Source organism: Anguilla rostrata, chromosome 17 (assembly GCF_018555375.3).
Source record: "Anguilla rostrata isolate EN2019 chromosome 17, ASM1855537v3, whole genome shotgun sequence".
Classification (NCBI taxonomy): Eukaryota; Metazoa; Chordata; class Actinopteri; order Anguilliformes; family Anguillidae; genus Anguilla; species Anguilla rostrata.
Window position 1 is genome coordinate 3,501,573 of NC_057949.1, and position 17,918 is coordinate 3,519,490.

At 44.9% G+C, this 17,918-nt stretch overlaps 1 protein-coding gene across 2 annotated transcripts in view; it reads left to right on the forward strand.

Annotated features, from left to right (window-relative positions):
* LOC135244116 (acid-sensing ion channel 2-like) overlaps nucleotides 1-17,918 on the forward strand; it is a 361,458-nt gene that overhangs the window by 224,878 nt on the left and 118,662 nt on the right. Inside the window, exon 1 of one of the 2 annotated variants that reach the window (XM_064316322.1) lies at nucleotides 14,211-15,655. The exons of the other annotated variant lie outside the window; for it this stretch is intronic. Within the exon in view, the coding sequence (XP_064172392.1) occupies nucleotides 14,948-15,655 (708 nt within the window). The 5' untranslated portion in view covers nucleotides 14,211-14,947. Of the gene's footprint in view, nucleotides 1-14,210; nucleotides 15,656-17,918 lie in introns of those variants that run through there. 2 annotated transcript variants of the gene reach the window in all.

Here is a 17,918-nt window from a genome sequence, read left to right on the forward strand (position 1 = left end):
TGCATATTTAACATTGCTGAAAAGGACTCTCCTGACTTGTTAGCCTTTCAAAGCATCGTGGACCAGCAAGCCTGGTGCTATAAATTAGCTGCTGGATACCTCATAAGGGTCACGGGCAGGTGAAGGTGGATAACTGCACTGCCATTTTGTGGAATTACTGGAAGAACAGAACGCTATCCTACGGTGACATTATTCTGCGCAGCAAAGTGAGATGGCCAAGCCGAGGCAAGGTACTTAACAGATTTCTGCCATTACTTCCAGAGATTGACCGCTTTCTCAATGACATTGGCGAGGGAGAGAGGTTTTCAGACTTTAAAGACAAGCGATGGAAAACTAATTTGGCATTTCTTACAGACCTCACGGCTTGCCCGAACAGGCTGAACCTGCAATTGCAAGGCGAGGGGAAAACATGTCGATAACTCGCTGTGAAGCGTTGAAAGATTCAAAATGAAGCCAGGACTGTATGCTACACAATTCAAAAGATTGTGATTTAACTCATTTCCCACTACTGAATAAGACGAAAGAAGGTTTTAGAAGAAGAAGAAGAGTGTCCCAATACAACTGGAATTTAATCTATGGAATTTCATAATAAAATTCAGCAAAATTTATTTTAAAAGATTTTTTATATTGAAGCCAAAAGTGCATCTCTCTCTCAACCTCACCTGTCATATAATGACCACATATTCTATCTTCCTTGGGTTTTTTAAAGTTTGCTTATTTCTATGGCTAGACTGTGGTCACTGAGCCTCTACTTGGTCAGTTTCTGTCTCTGCTTTGTGTCCCTGAAGGTGAAGAGAGAGCCTGCCCAATTCATGTCCTCTTTCACTGCCCAATGGCATTCTAATTTGTGTTGAGATTTTGTCTCATTGTCCCAATGTCCCTAATATGAGTGTTTGATTCGGTATACTGTGATCTGAGTTTAGTCAGCAGTGCTGGTTTGAAATTGATGTGTTGATTGATTGATCTTGGGTTGGATAATTTCATGTAGTGAAAATCTTTGGGATTTTTTTTTTGGGACAGGTACAATTAGTGGAAATCAGCCTATTTCCATTCCAGCCATGCTTTTTGGGTTTTCCTTTGAATTTTCAATATTTTTTTTCAAACTTTTACAGAATTCAGCATGTGGGATCTCTATTGGTTGTTTATCCCATTAATGTACTCAAGTTTACTGTCTGAACCTCATACCTCACACCCATATAGTGCAATAGGTAAGATCACACTGTCAGAAACCTTACTCAGAATTTTAACTGGAATTTGTCTCTCTGGATTTTCTCTCTCTGTACATTTATTTTCCTTTAAACTATTTGCACTTATCCATATTTTATTCATGATTATATTGATGTTAACATATTTCATATTCTGAGTTAAAGGCATACTCTGCAGGATTTTTCACACTAAATAAGGGCCACAAAATCCTACATAGTTTACCGTTAAATCTTAAAATAAGATAAATAAATAAAAGCAGTCTTCCAAACAGAAATACACAAACAGGTAGTGATTGAATGGTTATTTTAAACTGTTTGCTTTTTGTGTGAGCTATCTCTTGAACAACACATTTATTTATTTATTTATTCTTAATGTGTTCATGGTTGATCAATGGGCTCTACTTTAATTTTTCTTCAGTCAGTTTTCTAGTTCACTGGATATATGGTATTTTATCTTCTGTGTATCAGTATTTGATACATAGAGGTATAAAAACCAATATTTAAAATGTTCAAAGTTTGAATTCTTGGTAATTGAAGTAAAAACGTCAAATTTGGACGTTTTCCGACTAAATGGATTTTTATTTTAACCTCCGTACCCTCAGCTTCAATTATTACATTTAGCACAGCTCAGAACACATTGATTAAAGTGCCGAATGACTGATTAACACTTCCGGAGGTAATGAAAATCACACTGCAGATTTTCCTCCTGAAACAGTACAGTAAACCTGAAAAGATTCCACAGATTTTTAAAATGGGTTTAATTATCAGTCAAAAAAAAAAGCATGTTGTCTGCATATGCTGTCAGATAAAACCCTATCTAGCATTGGTGCCATTTTCAGTCCCTGTGGCCTATTTCTTCCCTGACATATAAAGTGCTGAAGTGTACAGCAGCCCAGAGAGAGAGAGAGAGAGAGAGAGTACCCCAGCCTTATACCCCTGACAACCTTAAAAGGAGCACTTAAATCCTGCATCAGTACACTGTCAAAGCCCCCATGGAGCATCCTGGTCATGGCTGCAAAGCCAGGGCTGAAACCAAACGCCTCAACAAGCCCGCCACAGATATTGATGCTCAACCCAGTAAAAAGCCATCTCCTGGTTGATAGAAATAAAGCCAGTAGGCCTATCCATAACCCAGAGACATCAATGACATCACGAATTAAGGATATATTATCCATTACTGACCTGCGGGGGACACAATAGGACTGCGAGTCCATGAGTATGATCTGCTGCGACACTTTCTTTAGCCTGTTTCCTAGCACCTTAGAAAGGATTTTGTAAGCCATGCACAACAAAGCCACTGGCCTCCAGTTCCAGTTGTCCTGCTAATGTACTTTTTTTGGTTGTGGGGTAAGGACTGCCTGCCCACCAGCCAGACCAGAGAGAGAGAGAGAGAGCTCTGCCGGTTTGCAAATTTAGGAAAGTCAGTGGAGCGTACCGACCTGAATAATACAGATGTCTTCTGGGTTCTGAAAATGGAAAAGAGGTTCAGGTTAATTTAAGCATTGTTTGTTTGCGGAAAATGACTATAGCGCCAGTAGCAGAGCGATTTGTAGTGGCTGCAGACCAACTCCAGGAATGCGTGTGCCCATCCTCCCGCTCACCCCCTTGACAACACGCATGCAACATTTCTCAATACGTTGACAGGTGACATTTATTTAATCAGCTCTTCTCGAAGCAGTTTAAAGTCGAGCTGCGCTGCAGTGTTAAATCAACTCGTGCAGAGTTTACATGTGTCTGCTATGGCCAGAGTGGCCTCGTATAAACTCTGTCAGAGTGGAATTAATACTGGACGTTTTACTGCGTGGGTTGTCAAAAACAGCCTTTGTGTCTGCGGACTCCCCCCTGGCCTTTCAGTGTTCCCTCAATGAGTCCTTTGTGCTTGTATGACAGCGCAAGAACCTGACTTGCTTTGAATTTTCAGTTTGCAATGCATGTGGTACCCCTTTTATTGGCTACATTCTTTGGTACACATGAGGTACATTCTTTTTGGCACTGAATAGGCATATAGTTTTAATTGCTCATTTTTGAGAATTCAAGAAGATTGCATTTTTTTGGAAGCAGTGTGTCAACTATTGGCCGGGTGTAGTTTTGTAGTTATCATTTATTGTTAAAGATGAGAGCCTTTTTTTTTAAAAAAAAGGCTTATATATAGTCTTTATTGCTTTTATAGTGAGCTTCCTTTCTGTGATTTGCAGTCTTTTACTCTGGTTCCAAGGTTTTTTATCAAAAGCCTGGATCCAACAGGCTTTATTTTAGACGGGCAGACTGCAAATAAATCAACGTTTCCCTCTTATTTGTGCTGAATGTATGGCTGGCTGCCTCTGCCTGCAGTCTCTGCAGTTTGTAGGCAACGCTTCGAAGGGCTCGTCTTGCACACTATTGGGGGGGCGGGGGGGGGGGGGACCGCGCAGGTCTCCACACTGGCCACTGTCATTCCACTAGACCCTGCGCTATCTTCCAGGTGTGGTGTCAGCAACCTAGACGGGAACATTGTGCCGAGGAACAATTAGGTTAGGAGTGCCGCCCGCTCCTGGTTATCGCGTCCGCCGAATCATCGATCACACCGGGGGGGGGGGCGTAATAGGTCGAAGCTTTGACTTTCGCACACACAAAAAACGTCTGCCCCGCAGGTGGACGGCGGGTAGCGAGAAGGCATTAGCGGTTATCCGAGCGCTGAGGTTGTGCTCGCGCCTCGTTCAGACGGCTCGGCTGTGCGGCTGTCGCCGCGCCCGAAAAGCCAATTAGCGCGCTCCGCCGCCCTTGCCGAGAGACGATTAGCGGGGAGCTCGATTCCTGACTCATCTCATTGGCCGAGTCGTGTGGGCGCAGCGTGCTTGATTGCTTTAATATACCTCTTAATAATGTCTTTGTTTCAGAGGGCCGTGATCTTTCGTGTGGAGCCGGGTATAGACAGCCAGACAGCGCGGCTCGTTTCATTGACTGTGCTGGCTAGGATGCCCGCCAAAGCACACGCTACCCACACTGCTGTTAACCTGTATCCACTTCAGTATAAAGCGACCATTACAAAATAGGTGGGAATTTAAACAGAAGCTACCTATTCACGTAACACACATACATTGATAACCTGAACCGGATCTGGTGATTAAATAGTGATTGTGACGTCATCACTTCAGTTACATGATTATTTTCATGGAGTTGTTGTTCAATGCAAGTAAGTTGCAATTTCTGGAATGAGCAATTAAGCTTCTCCAAATGTCACCATGGCTAATTACAACAAGCCCTGCTAGGTTACATATAATTAAACAATCCTTCCGAAAATAATAAGAAAAGACATTTAAAAATGATTGCACCATTAATGGCACCTGTGCTCTTTTGAGAAAAAGTAGACAGACATTTGTCGCACAGACAAATGCAGCATTGACAAACAACCATACCGCAGTGGAAACGTGTTCTTTAACTGTTAGCTGTAACAACAATTTTTGGAAAGTGTGATTTGAGTTCAAATTGGTTTATACTGCAGCAAACTTTTTTTATAACAGCTCGACTGAACAGTATGTAACTTCTACTGACTTTTTAAAAAAAAAAAAAACCTAATTTTTTTTTTGCTTCTGAGATTATTAAAAAACAGTAATTTAAAAGGAAGTGCTAATGAGAACATGCTGGGAACTGAAGTTCAAAATGCGAGATTTTGAGCTGAGGACTCATCTCCCCAGCAGCCCCCTTTGCAAAACATTCTGCAATATTTCACTAGAAAGATCTGCCAAGGGAAGAACCTCTTGTTTCCAGGTTGGTTTTTTTCCAATTTCTTCTTCTTTTTTTTTTAGAACGGCAGAAGCCGTGGTTGAATGATTGAATGGTTTGAGGCTTCTTCCTCATTTCTGTTGCCCACAGGTTATCAGTTGTAACCTGTCAAAAGATTCACTTTTCTCTGAACGGCAGTAGCACTCCTTGAGCATGGTCTGCAATGCTGAAAACAGTCTCTGGCTCGCTTGTGGAGCTTTTGGTAACTCGGGAGGCAAAAATAGCTATTTTAAATTGGGCAGAAAAAAGTACACCTCACAAAATATTTTTTACTTTGGAAAAGTGCCATGTGATTATTCTCATTTTCACCTTATTTTTAGGGTGTGCAATTTCTGGATAATGGACCCATTGAGCTGAAATCTGCATGGGCTGTCCATCCTAAAATGTTGTTACACTCAGCAAGAAGCCAACAATTAATGGCTGAACAAATAATTGCTTTTTTTAACATCCATTTTGTATGTGCACATTTTTTTTACACTTCCATTTTGAAGTGAGCCATAACAGCAGGCTTATTATGTGCACTTGCAGGACAAATTGTGAGACGTGATTGTTCTGTATTTGATGAGAAAATACTCTTCTGGACCAGTGAGACCTTCTCAAATTGCCTTCTCACAAAGTGACATTGTCAGCCTGTACCCATATCCATGGACACAAATTCGGTACAGCTCTATATTGAAGACCGACAGACTCCGTTACTGCCACTTCTCCACAAACATGCACAATAGTCCTGGCTTTTGTATATCTTTATATCTTATATCTATATATTTTGTATTCACTTTGTATACCGATAGAGACCGTTTCATTCAAATAAATGCAAGGGTAACTGTATACAAACATTTATAGCCATTTCATGTTCAGATTCAAAAGCTGCTTCAATTCATTGATTTATTTCAGTGACTAGCCGCCCCGTTCATGGTCCTTGTCTGAAGTACCAATAGAAATAATTTCATGACAATGAATAGAGATCTCTCTTTTAAAAGACACGGGCCTTCATGACAGTGTGATTCAGTCCTTCTGATAAATACACAGTTTTTTAGAATGAGCTTTTTACAGTCTGTATCAGACAACATTTTATAGCTCTTGAATTCATGGGGGTGTAATTAACATGCATTTTTTTACAAAGATTTTTCACTTCTAATTGTCAGTTAGTGTTCGAGCTATCAGATTAAGAGAGGTGGTTATGGCAACGTTGACACTGTGAAGCATTTTAAGCAAATTAAGATCCTCTTTGAAGTGCAAAACAAAAATAATTACAGCAGAATTAAAACTGTGATACTATTTACTGTTGAATTGGTTACGACAGGGAGTTGAGGTTTTTGCAAGGGAAGGGTACTGTTCTTAGGTGATGCTGCAGAATCACTGACCATTTTCTAAGGTGGACTGAAGACCCATTTCTTCAGACTCCATCTTGGCTCCCTCCCTTCCCCACTCCTTAACATTGACATCTTTTGTATTCATTTTGGTGATTGTGGTATTTTGGCCGTTGGTTAATTTATTTTATTTATTTATTTATTTGTCAAGGACAATACACATTGATCAGCATCACTATTGTGTGATGTAAATGTGCCAGATTTAGCTAGATCACTAATTTCCATCAGTTGTCCCTGGGCAGGCTGGTGTTAACACATAGTTAACATAGTTAAATTCCAGTAGTGCCATCAAGATGTTGTACACGCACTTGCTGATCTCTGCATGTTGTTAACTAGCAGACCTGGGTCAAATACGTGCTGTATTTGTTTTGGATTCAAATACTCTTCTGTGCTCTGTTGATCTTTCCTGGTGTAATTGAGCCTGCCAATTTGACCAGAAGGCGGGGTTTGCACTTTTTGAGAGCATTTTGTTGGTTCCTATACACCCGACAAGATCAGTAAAGCGCAGAAAAGTATTTGAATACAAAGCAAATAGGCTATGTATTTGACCCCTGTTTGTTAACTAGGTGTGGCACTGTTGCACATATAAATCAGGGGAATGCACTGACATTGTTCCCCAGGCTATTGGGTCTGGATAGAAGATTGTGCTAACTGGCTGCTCTAATGAATGCAATTAATCACCGAGTTGGGCACTGCGATACCTAACCAAGGAGCATGGTATCCTACACAATGGCTGCATTTTTTGATTTGACGTTCCTTTTGTTTTCCATAAGGCATTTAATCAAGGTTAATTTATATTTTAACCATGATGCGGTGCTGTGAAAAGGTGTTTGCCCCCTTCCTGATGTCCTCTATTATTTTATATTGTCACACTCAATGGTTTCAGATCTTTAGGGAAAATATTATGTTAGACAAGGGAGACCGAATAAACACAAACAATTTTTAAAAAATAATTTCATTTATTTAATGAAAAAAGTTATCAAACACCCATATCACCCATGTTAAAAAACTAATTGCCCCCTTAATTACTCAATCAATCAACCAAATTTAATTGATCATTCGGTTGATTGATTGAACACAGCTAGGCTTGATTGCAGCTAGCCCTGTTGTTGACTCATATTGAAATTTATCATCGGAGTGAAATATTCTTCACAAAGTTTCTACAAGCACGCTATGTCTTGATCAAAGAAACTTCCGGAAGAGATGAGAAAAAAGTTGTTGAAAATGATGAATCTGGAAAGGGTCACAGAGCCACATCTAAGGCTCTGGGACTCCACCGAACTGCATTGAAGGCCATTATCTCCAAATGGACAACACTGGGAACAGTGATGAACCTTCCCAGGAGTGGCTGGCCTGCCAAAATGTCTCCAAGTACGCAGGGACAACTCATCACAGAAGAACATCCAAGAACATCCAAAGAACTGCAGGCTTCTGTTGCCTCAGCTAAGGTCAGTGTTCATGACTCCACTATAAGAAAAAGCCTGAGGAAAAAATGGGATCCATGGGAGAGTAGCAAGGTGGAAACCACTGATAACCAAGAGAAACATCAATGCTTATCTCACATTTGAAAAGAAAAAAAAAAAACACCTGGATTATCCCCAAGCTTTCTGGGATAATGTTCTATGGGTAGATGAGTCAAAAGTGGAACCTTCTGGATGACATGGGTCCCACTATGTCTGGCATAAAGCAAATACAAAATTTCACAGTAAGAACATCATACCACACAACATCATACCAGTAGTCAAACATGGTGATGCTAGTGTGATTGTGTGGGGATGCTTTGCTGCCTAGGACCCTGGGCAACAGGACAACAGGTTCCCCTTTTCTAGCATTACATTTTGTCTAAAGATCTGAAACCATTCAGTGTGACAAATTACAATAATGTATACCAGGAAGGGGGCAAATACTTTTTCATGCCACTGTATATATACAGTATCTCTATATATATCGTATGTTATATTTTTACAATGTAAAGCTTTATAAATGGTCTCATACTGCCGCCTTACGCACCACGCCAAACATATCACCATATAAGGTCATTTTTGAAGCAAATAAAGAATATAATCTAGCAAATGCTGCTGTCATCTATCACCGGATGTCACACAGATTTCTGTTATCTGAGCAGTTCTAAAAGAAGCTTAAACGTAGCGTGACAGCGTCTTCACAACGGCTAATTTTTTTCTGATGTCACGATAGCATTTCATCAGCACAGACACGTGTTTTTCTGCACCGCGTTTCATTAAATACTATGCCTGTGAATGAACAGACACACTCACACACACACACACACGCTGGGTTCAATTAAGCAGCCTTCATCCCAAAATGCAGACTTTTTTTTTTTTGAATGACAGCGCTTTCCTTTTTCTGTGACGAGGCTCCGTGATTATTTCACGGCCCGGCGATAAGTAATCGCCCGCATCCCATCGTCGGCGTGGCAACGCGGGGCATTCATCACCGTGACAAATCCACAGCGGGAGCGCTACGCTTTCCTTTATTGCCAAAGTGCAATCCATCACTATCGCTGTCCCGGGCGAAAGCTTCGCCGTTCGTTTCGATAGGAACGAGGGGCTCCTCAGAGCCATGTACGGACCTCTACAGGGGTTCCGTCATTCCTCCCGGACGTCTGCTTCAATTGCTTCAAGAGATATAAAATTTTAATTTAAAAAAACGGACAAAAAAAAAAAAAAGATAATCCGTATCGATTGGTCGCTGTGGGCAGCGTCTCGATTCCAGCAGCGGGCTTGGCTTCGAGCCGCCGCCGTTTAGCTTTTCTTCTGAGCCCCTGTGCCTCGTTATTCACGCCGCGCGGACCCGCGACTCTGATAAACGATATTTATCTTGCGTTCTGTGCCCCAGCGTTCATGCGCCGCTTTGGAAAAAAAACAAAAAACTACTGTGCTAGGGCTGACAGGTGCACTTGGGTGTTTATTCAGTTTTTTTTTTTTTAATTGCGAAATATTATATTCGGGGTTTACGGTGTGACGGTTTTTTGCGTCTGGGACCCTCTCTCGGGAAGCGTCCGTTTGTCGACTTTGTCACCACTTTGGCGGGGGTATCGACGAAAATCTCGCGGGTTTGAGGCGTTTGAGATGCGAATCGCCCTAATCCCTCCCAAGGTTCAACGAAATGGCAGGGCAATATTTCACAATCAAATTTTCTGTTGAATCTAATCTCCCGTCCCTGTGATTGCTAATTATGTTAGCTAATTGGATATTTATGTTGCTTTGATCCCCGTGGCATTCTGTGTGCACTGATTGTTTTATCTTCCCTTCCATATGCATTCAGGGTACTGCGAGTCACATTGTTATACTATATGTATGCAGAATCTGTGGAAATGGATTTAAAGACTTCTCCACGGCCTGTTTACAGTATGCCATCTTTTCATGGAATGTACTGAAATGATCTGTCGAAGGCCATCATATTAACCTCAGACTGAAGCATAACGTTATCAATACCGTCCCAATGCTGTTAACATCTCAGTGAGTCTTCTTCATTGGTGTGCAATGAGTCTTCTTCATTGGTGTGCAATGAGTCTTCTTCATTGGTGTGCAATGAGTCTTTGTCATTGTTGTTTGTTCTTTTACAACAGTAAGTCGATGATCAGTGATAGTTTGAGTTAAGTGAGTCACAAAATATAGTGGGGGGAAAAAAACTTTTGTTTTGTGGGTAGAATGACGGCGACTCACATTGTTTTCGCAGCACAACCAATATTGCTCCATATAATAAACAAATGCCTTGAAGTGTTGAGCCATATATCATAACATGCTGATGGCATTCAAAATCACTGGACTTGAACCAAGTGAAAGCTGGAAAAACAGGCTGAATGGGAGCCTAGTTTGAAGCCTGCAGCATATCTACCCCCGTTACAAATGCACATACTGTTATATCCTGTGAATTCAGTAACGACCAAAATGAAAAACTCTGTTAATGGTCCCATATCAAGGAAATTGGAGAATACCTCATTTTGGCATTGATTGTGCAGCCCGGCATGATACTTATGTGCTGGTAAAATATGAACTTGGTACTACCTCAAATTTTTTGAAACAATTTTTTTGTAAAAGAAGAAATGAAATCACCAGGCTATGCTCCCTAACACCTTTTCGTGATTTAGCATCTACGTCAATAGAGTACAGTTATGAACAAATTAGCAAGTTCGATTTCAAACATTGTTATCAATGCTGGCCAAGGTAAATGTGCTGTGCAAGCTGCAAGAATAATCAGCTACAATAGTAAGCTGTAATTTTGCTTCACTGTTCACTAGCCTAGTAGCTAGGAATGCAATAGGTAGCCTGTGGTTTTTGATTAGATATAAAAGCTTACCATTTGGACAGTTGCTGCAGGGCACTTGATTCTTCAACCAGCTCCTGGTTTTTTTCTGTGGTTTAAAATAATTTAAGATCCAACTCCGGCTCGAACACAGAAGGTGCACTGGTTGATTTACGAACGGCATGTTTGTTTGTTTGCTTTTCCGGAGAGGAGAGGGAGTGTGGGTAGAAGATTGGAGGGGTGGTTATGCAAGGCCCACCCAAAACAAACCTGTTCAACTCGAAGCGTTTGAAAATCACTGACTTTCAATTTTAAAAAAAAATGTGTTACAGTATTTTTTTCCTTAAAAACCTTGGTAGACCTTGTGGAATAATATAAAATTGCCAAAAAATATTATAATAGGGGACTTTTAATAACGCATTGTTGTTGAGGGTCTACTTTGCATGATTCCATACCAAATGGAATCAGGGCTTAGCTCAGACACCCAACACAACAGCACTAATCTCTGGGATTTTCTCAACAATTACTGAATATATTTGGTGGAAGAGGTGAATAGGACTTGGATCAGTCCACAAGGAGTCGCAGGAAACTGGCGGTCTGTGCAAGTTACCATTAGATACGCTTTTTCAAGTTTTTTTTTTTTTTTTTACTTGCTGACTCCACTCTAAAACTTTCTCACACGAGACTGTGATGGAGTGCTATTCATGTACAGTAGCCTACACAGTGCCACCGGGTCAGGATAATATTTCCGCCCCAATGATCTTTCAAAACCTGCCTACGAAGGTCAGAAACAAGGCCCCAGACAGAATTGGCGAGCGGGGGTGGGATTGTGTGTGTGTGTGTGTGTGTGTGTGTTGTGTGTGTGTGTGTGTGTGTGTGTGTGTGTGTGGGGGGGGAGGGGATTGGGTGCGGATGGTCTGGGGAACACATTACGAGTGTCTGATAGAGAACTGAGTACACATGGCCACATTGAGCCTACAACTTTTAGTTTGACTGAGAAAACGGTGCTTTAGTGTTGTGAAGTGTAATGGTGCAGTATATGCAGATGCACTGGATACACAGAAAAAAATCAAATTTTTTGATGAGTGTACATCGTTTATCAATGACAAAAATAGCAAAAAAATTAGCACAAAAAAAAAATACACGCGACGTGAATGTTTTTCATTCTCAGAAGCGCTTGGGATGCGGTGGCGTTCGGGCGCGCGTGAGAGAGACGGCGGGCGGGCTCGCTACGGCGCGTGCTTCTTATTGCGCTCTGAATTTTATCGCTCGGCGTTAACTCAGATTGGAAGCAGAGTGAATTAAAAAATGCCCACCGGCCCCGCCAGTCTCAACAGCCAAATGGGCTCTGCTCGCTGGGTCCGCCTGGAAATTGAATCATTCGCGAAAGTACGGAAATGCGAAATGGCATTTGGGCAGGCTAAAAAAAAACAAAAGAAGAAAAGAAAATGGTGTGAGTGGTGATTATTTAATTACGCGCGCGGTAAAAAAAAGCTTATTAGATCAGTGGCTCGCAGTCGGCGCGGTCGCACTGTAGACGATTGGTTGTTTTGCTTCACACCCTGCCCCGCCCTCATCTGACATCCATGAGGCTGAAACCCATTATTGTTTAAATTACACTTGGCGTTCGCATATTTCAGTGTTCCATTCATTTGCTTGCTTTGAAATATCGATTAGGCTATGCTCTTTTCTCTTTTTATTATACATATTGCAGTTTTCTAACATTGTCGTAAAGGTGTGGTGCCGCTATGTAATAGAGTAGGCTGAAAACATTAGGGGGCAAGAAATTCAGCTAGCCGCCATTTTAAATTTCTATCGTCTTTTTAATGTAGCTCAAGATAAGCAACTAGCTTGTTTGCTATGCCTCATATGAACAACCCTACTATATTCATTCGGAACTGCAGGAATAATGAACCCTAAACAGACAATGATTGTACCCAAAAATCAAGGGTTTTTTTAAAGCAATGTGTATGCTACTATCATGATTCAAGATCAAACATCATTTTAAGGCTTATTTCAGTGAATTAGATTTTTGATTAAATCTGTTTCTAACAACGGTGCATTAAAGGCCATAAGCATGTTCTTTCTTTCCTTGATGGACCCAAGAGATTAATTGCACTAGCTTATCAACGCATTTTAAGCATATTTGTTCCAAGTGGCAGTTGCCAGCTGATTTTAAAAAAAAACTTCAAGCACTTGTTACTGTTGATACAGTAGCGCATGCTATTTCAATCATTTCCTACTGCTGCACATATCGGTTAATTTATGAAATATATTTTTAAACGCTCCACGGTTTCTGCCTTGTTCAGGTTTCCGTATTTTTCAACAGCTTTGCCGTGACTGCTCCGTGACTTCCCGTGACAAACGCCCAGCCCGAATCATGAATAAAATGCAATAAAACAACATATTTACTTTTTTCTCACTTGCACCCCCCCCCCGCCCATTTAGTGTAATTTTCCTTTTGAAAGTTATTAGAATTCATTTATTTCAAAGCTGTTCTCTGAAGATGTCTCTGAAATGAAGACTGACTGTCAGCACACCCCCGGGCTATTTACAGGTCCTGTATGCGTGCCTGCATAAAGGTAGTATATATTTATGCTTTTTAAAAAAACGTCTGCACCTTTTTGAACAAACTGTAACGGGAACCACAGCCTCATTGTCTGCTCCTCGACTTTGTAGAATCCCCCCCCCACCCCCCTCCGCTTTCTCTTATTCTCTTTCCTTTTTTCTCTCAGTCTGCTCCTCTCTCCCTTTCCCTCGTTCGCCCGCTCTCAGCATCTCCGCTTCCTCGCCCGAAATCCAAATAATTCATGTGGCGAAAACTGACTGGAAATTAAAATGCTGAGAGCGCGGTGAGAGTGTGCCGTGGGAACAACAGGAGGGGGTGGAGAGAGGGAGAGAGTGAGAGAGAGAGATGGGGGGGGGGGAGTGGTGGCGGAGGGGGGCGGGGGGGATGCTGAGGGAAGGTACTGACAGAGAGCTGCATGGCTCTCTCTGCCTCAGACACTCGCTGCCCACGAGGCGCTCGCACTGTCTCTCTCTCTCGCTCCGAGCATCCGAGGAGAAGATTAGCGTGCGGAGCCGCGGGAGAGCCCAGAGACGCGAGGGACGGACGGGGCTCGACGACCGTCTCCGCGGCGGCGAGGCGAACGAGTTGGGGGGGCGTGGGGGAAGAGACGAGGCTGACCAAGGGGTGTGTGGAGTATCGGGGGGGGGGGGGGGAGTAAAGTCAAGTTTGACGGATTTGTTTTTGGAAAACAGATATTTTAAGTAGCGAGGGGGGGGGTGGATATAAGGGAGAAGGGCAGGGAAAGCAGGAAGCGAACTCGCGCGCGGACTGAAATTGAGAAACGGAGAAAAAGTGCGAGCGCTGGAAGTGGAAACGAAGGGATAAATCCCACACCGGCTCCGGGGAAGTCTCCTGCGGGCGAGAGAGAGGCGCACGCGTGAGAGAGAGAGACTCTTCTCCTGTTCGCGTGAGGATCGCTGCGCTCCCGTTCGCCCTGGGGAGAGAGAGAGAGAGAGCTGCCGGAGATCCCCGGGGTACCGCAGGAGAGAAGGAAGAAGGGGAGGGTGACGGAGGGACGGACGGAGGGAAGGAGGGAAGGGGGGGGGGGCTAGAATTCAAGAGCGGGTAACAGTTAATGCGAAGAGCCGGCACTCGAGGGTGAGACAGAAGAGGAACCGAGCGGCGACCGTTGGAGATTAGGAAGGAGGTGGGGTCGGTGTCGGCATGGAAACGACTCAAGCCGCTCGCCGTCCCGGCGCGGGGGGCTGATCGTCGCCGGGGGGTCTGAGAAACCCGTCCGGCTCGGGCAAGGAGACGCGTGCGCGCCGCCGAGCTCCGTCGCCGTGCCGACGAACACGACCCTGAGGAAGACTTTCCCCCGCCGCCGCCGCCGTCGCCTTTTCTAACTTCCTTCTCCCGCCCTCCTCTCGGATTTTTGTCAACGCTCCTCTCTCTCCCTCTGGTCCCTCCCCTCTGGCGCACCGGGAGCAGAGGCAGGAGGGGCGGCGGGGAGCGGGGGGTTCCTGTCCTGCTTCGTCGGACGAGCGGAACGGCCCCCGTGGCCAGCGGACTCAGGAAGCAGGGGGAGGGAAGCACGACAAGTAGTGGAGCATCTTGTTCCGCTCTTGGTTCCGTACGAGAGTGGCTGGAGAGAGAGAGGGGGGTGTATGACCGTGTGCTTCTGCTCGTGCTTGCTTGTGTGTGTTTAGGCGTGTGTGTGTGTGTGTGTGTGTGTGTGTGTGTGTGTGTGTGTAAGCGCACCTGCTGCACCTGCGGCCCCTGTGGATTAACCCCTTCCCCCCTCCCCCCTCCGCCCCGCCCCGCCCTGGCTCTTCATGTTGTGGGCCTGGTCCCTCCAGACCGGGCCGGGGGATGACCTGTTCTCCGCTGCATTAGGAGCGCTGCTGGCCGGCATGGCCCTGGAAGGGCCCCGCTGCCCCCGACGGGGCTCCCCCGGGGGGGCTCTGGCCGGGAGGAGGAGGGGGCGTGGCCGGCGGGCGGTCCGCGGGACCGGCCGGGCCACGGCGGCCTTCGCGGCCAGGACGCACCTCCACGGGCTGAGGCAGGTGTGCTCGCCGGGGTCCTCGCCCCGGCGCCGCGTCCTCTGGCTGCTGGCCGTCTGCGCCTGCCTGGGCCTTCTGCTCTCCTGGTCCTCCAACCGCTTGCTCTACTGGCTCTCCTACCCCACCTACACCAAGGTGCACATGGAGTGGGCCAAGGAGCTGGCCTTCCCCACCGTCACCGTCTGCAACAACAACCCCGTGCGCCTCTACCGGCTCACCAAGAGCGACCTGTACTTCGCCGGACACTGGCTGGGCCTCCTCATGGCCAACCGGACCGCCCGTCCCATGGTCTCCGACCTGGTGCAGGAGGACAGGCGCGCCTGGTTCCAGAAGCTGTCCGACTTCCGCCTCTTCCTGCCGCCGCGGAACTTCGAGGGGACCAGCCGGGACTTCCTGGATCGGCTCGGCCACCAGCTGGACGACATGCTGCTGTCCTGCAAGTACCGCGGGGACGAGTGCGGGCCCCAGAACTTCTCCACCGTGAGTCTCTCTCCTCCTTTTAATCGGTCTCTCGTCGCTTTCCCTCACTCTCTTTTCGTTCACCTGGCAGTCTGTCTTCTACCGGTTGGTCGGGCTTTTTTTTAAGGGTTGTTCTCAGGCGGCAGGTCGAAGGGGGCGGAACGTCCTGTTGGAAGCACCGCAAATTTGTTTTACGATACCGGTAGAGAAAAATGTTAAAAACGAATCGAAAAACATCTTGCCCAGGATGTTCCAGCTAAATATTTTCCCTTCCCTATATTCCCTTCCCTTTTTTCCACATTTTTTTTTGAAGTACATCTAGATGTAACTGTGAGGAGAAGCAAATATATTTCTGTCAAAAACAGTAGGAGTCACCTCCAAGCTTTTGCAGAAAGAATCCATAAGCAGAGGTAAAAACTCCATGTTGACAAGTGGGAGTTATCCGTAAGGTGAACAAATAAAATATCTGTTTGTATTTGTTTGCCAATTGGTAAAATATTGCGGTTAGCAAGAGAGAGAGTGTGTGTGAGCATATTTGCGAGTGTGTGCATATGAGTACTGTGTGTGTGTGTGTGTGTCTGTCTGTCTCTGTGTGTGTGCGTGTGTGTGTGCGCGCTCACATCTGTGTACACTGCTTGCTGGGTGTAGCTGGGTGCTGACCTTGCTTAAGTCTTCATTTCTGTAGCCCTGGTCTTTGGACTGCAGTTTGACCACTTGATCTTTCTTCTTTGTTGAGTCCTGGTCACTTAGCAACAGCAGCATCACAGAAAGATCTTAATTGATATGCGCCATCCATATCGCAGAGCTCTTCAGTGTCTCCAATCAGAACAACTATTTTTAATGCTGGCTAAATTGCTCAGATGGCTAAAATCTCTCTCAAGTCAAAAACACATCGTTAAAGGTATTTGTTCTGTATGCCGTGGATGAAAGGGCAGCTTTCAGTGTAATAATTCACTGTGGTGAAATATGGCCAGTGTGTGTGTCCCTTAAAAACATCACAAAACAATTCACGCTGACTCAACTGCACTTTCCAGAATATAAACTGGACACTAATGTGTAACCGTGCTATCTATCTATAGTATACACTTGTTTAACCATAACATTCATATTATTACAGTTGTCTCTTTGTAACCTTGTGTATTAAATGATAATAGTAATAATAATGAAAATGTATAGATATTTTACCGTGATTAATGGCTGCTGGCATTGGCACACTTGTCTGTGTACTGACAGTATGAATGAGCGCTTATTAATTTTGGGTATTTGCAGTTTGTTTTTGTGTTCAGTCTCAGGGCGTTTGCCTCCAGGGCAGCGGCTGTCAGTCATTGGACGGCGCACTCCACGAACCCGAGTGCGAGCGAGGGCTGAGCAGATGGGCGGGGCAGCGGGCGGGGCAGTGGGCGGGGCAGCAGGCGGGGTTTCCAGGCCAGCCTGCGGAGTTGAGAATGCTCACAACTTTCCTGCTGCTTCTACTTTTAAGCCGGGTTAACGATATGTTTCTTCTGACGAATCTCTGCGCTTGCCCTTGCTTTGACAACGTTGAGATTCATGAGTTCCGTCACGCTGGCTGCCCGTCTGCGTTCTCGGCTTGATGAAAATGGACAGGTTTCATTAGACTCTGGTGACATTCGATTAGCCAGAACAAGCACTCTAATGATGGAATCATCAGTCTTTGGTCTAGAGTGACCTTTCTTCGCAGGGAAAAAAAAAAACATTACTTTGGAACCTGTTCCATGCCAAATGTTATTACCTTTTTAAATTATGCTATTGTGCTTTCCATTAGCTTATTGGCATCTAAGAGATATATTACCGCCTGTTTCTATTGAACGTTTGGTACAGTTCGTGCATAACCCCATATTGCAGCTTCGGTTGGTTAAAATTCTTGATTGACGATCGGTCCCGACCAATAGCGTCGTATTTCTGTCCTTTAATGAGGCTGAATGTCCGGGAGCATCTCCCGAGCGGGCTGCTGCCGGCTCCGGCGCGAACCATGCGCGAGCAGCTGGAACGGAGGGAGCGGGACGGGTGATTGATCTTTCCCCTGGAGGTACGGCAGTGCCGAGCGCCGCTCGACGCCCCCCCCCCTTCAATTTAGAGACAGCCGAGTCGGAACGAGACCCAAAGCCGTCCGCGGACGCCCCGCGCTAATTTCGCGACCGGCTCGTTGTGGAAACGGCACAGACGAGCCTTCGGGGGCCCCGCTCCGGGCCAAAAAAACGTGTGAGGTTTTTATAGCGGTGTCGCACGCACAGTAACGGCTTAAGGCTTGTGAGGACGTGTGAGG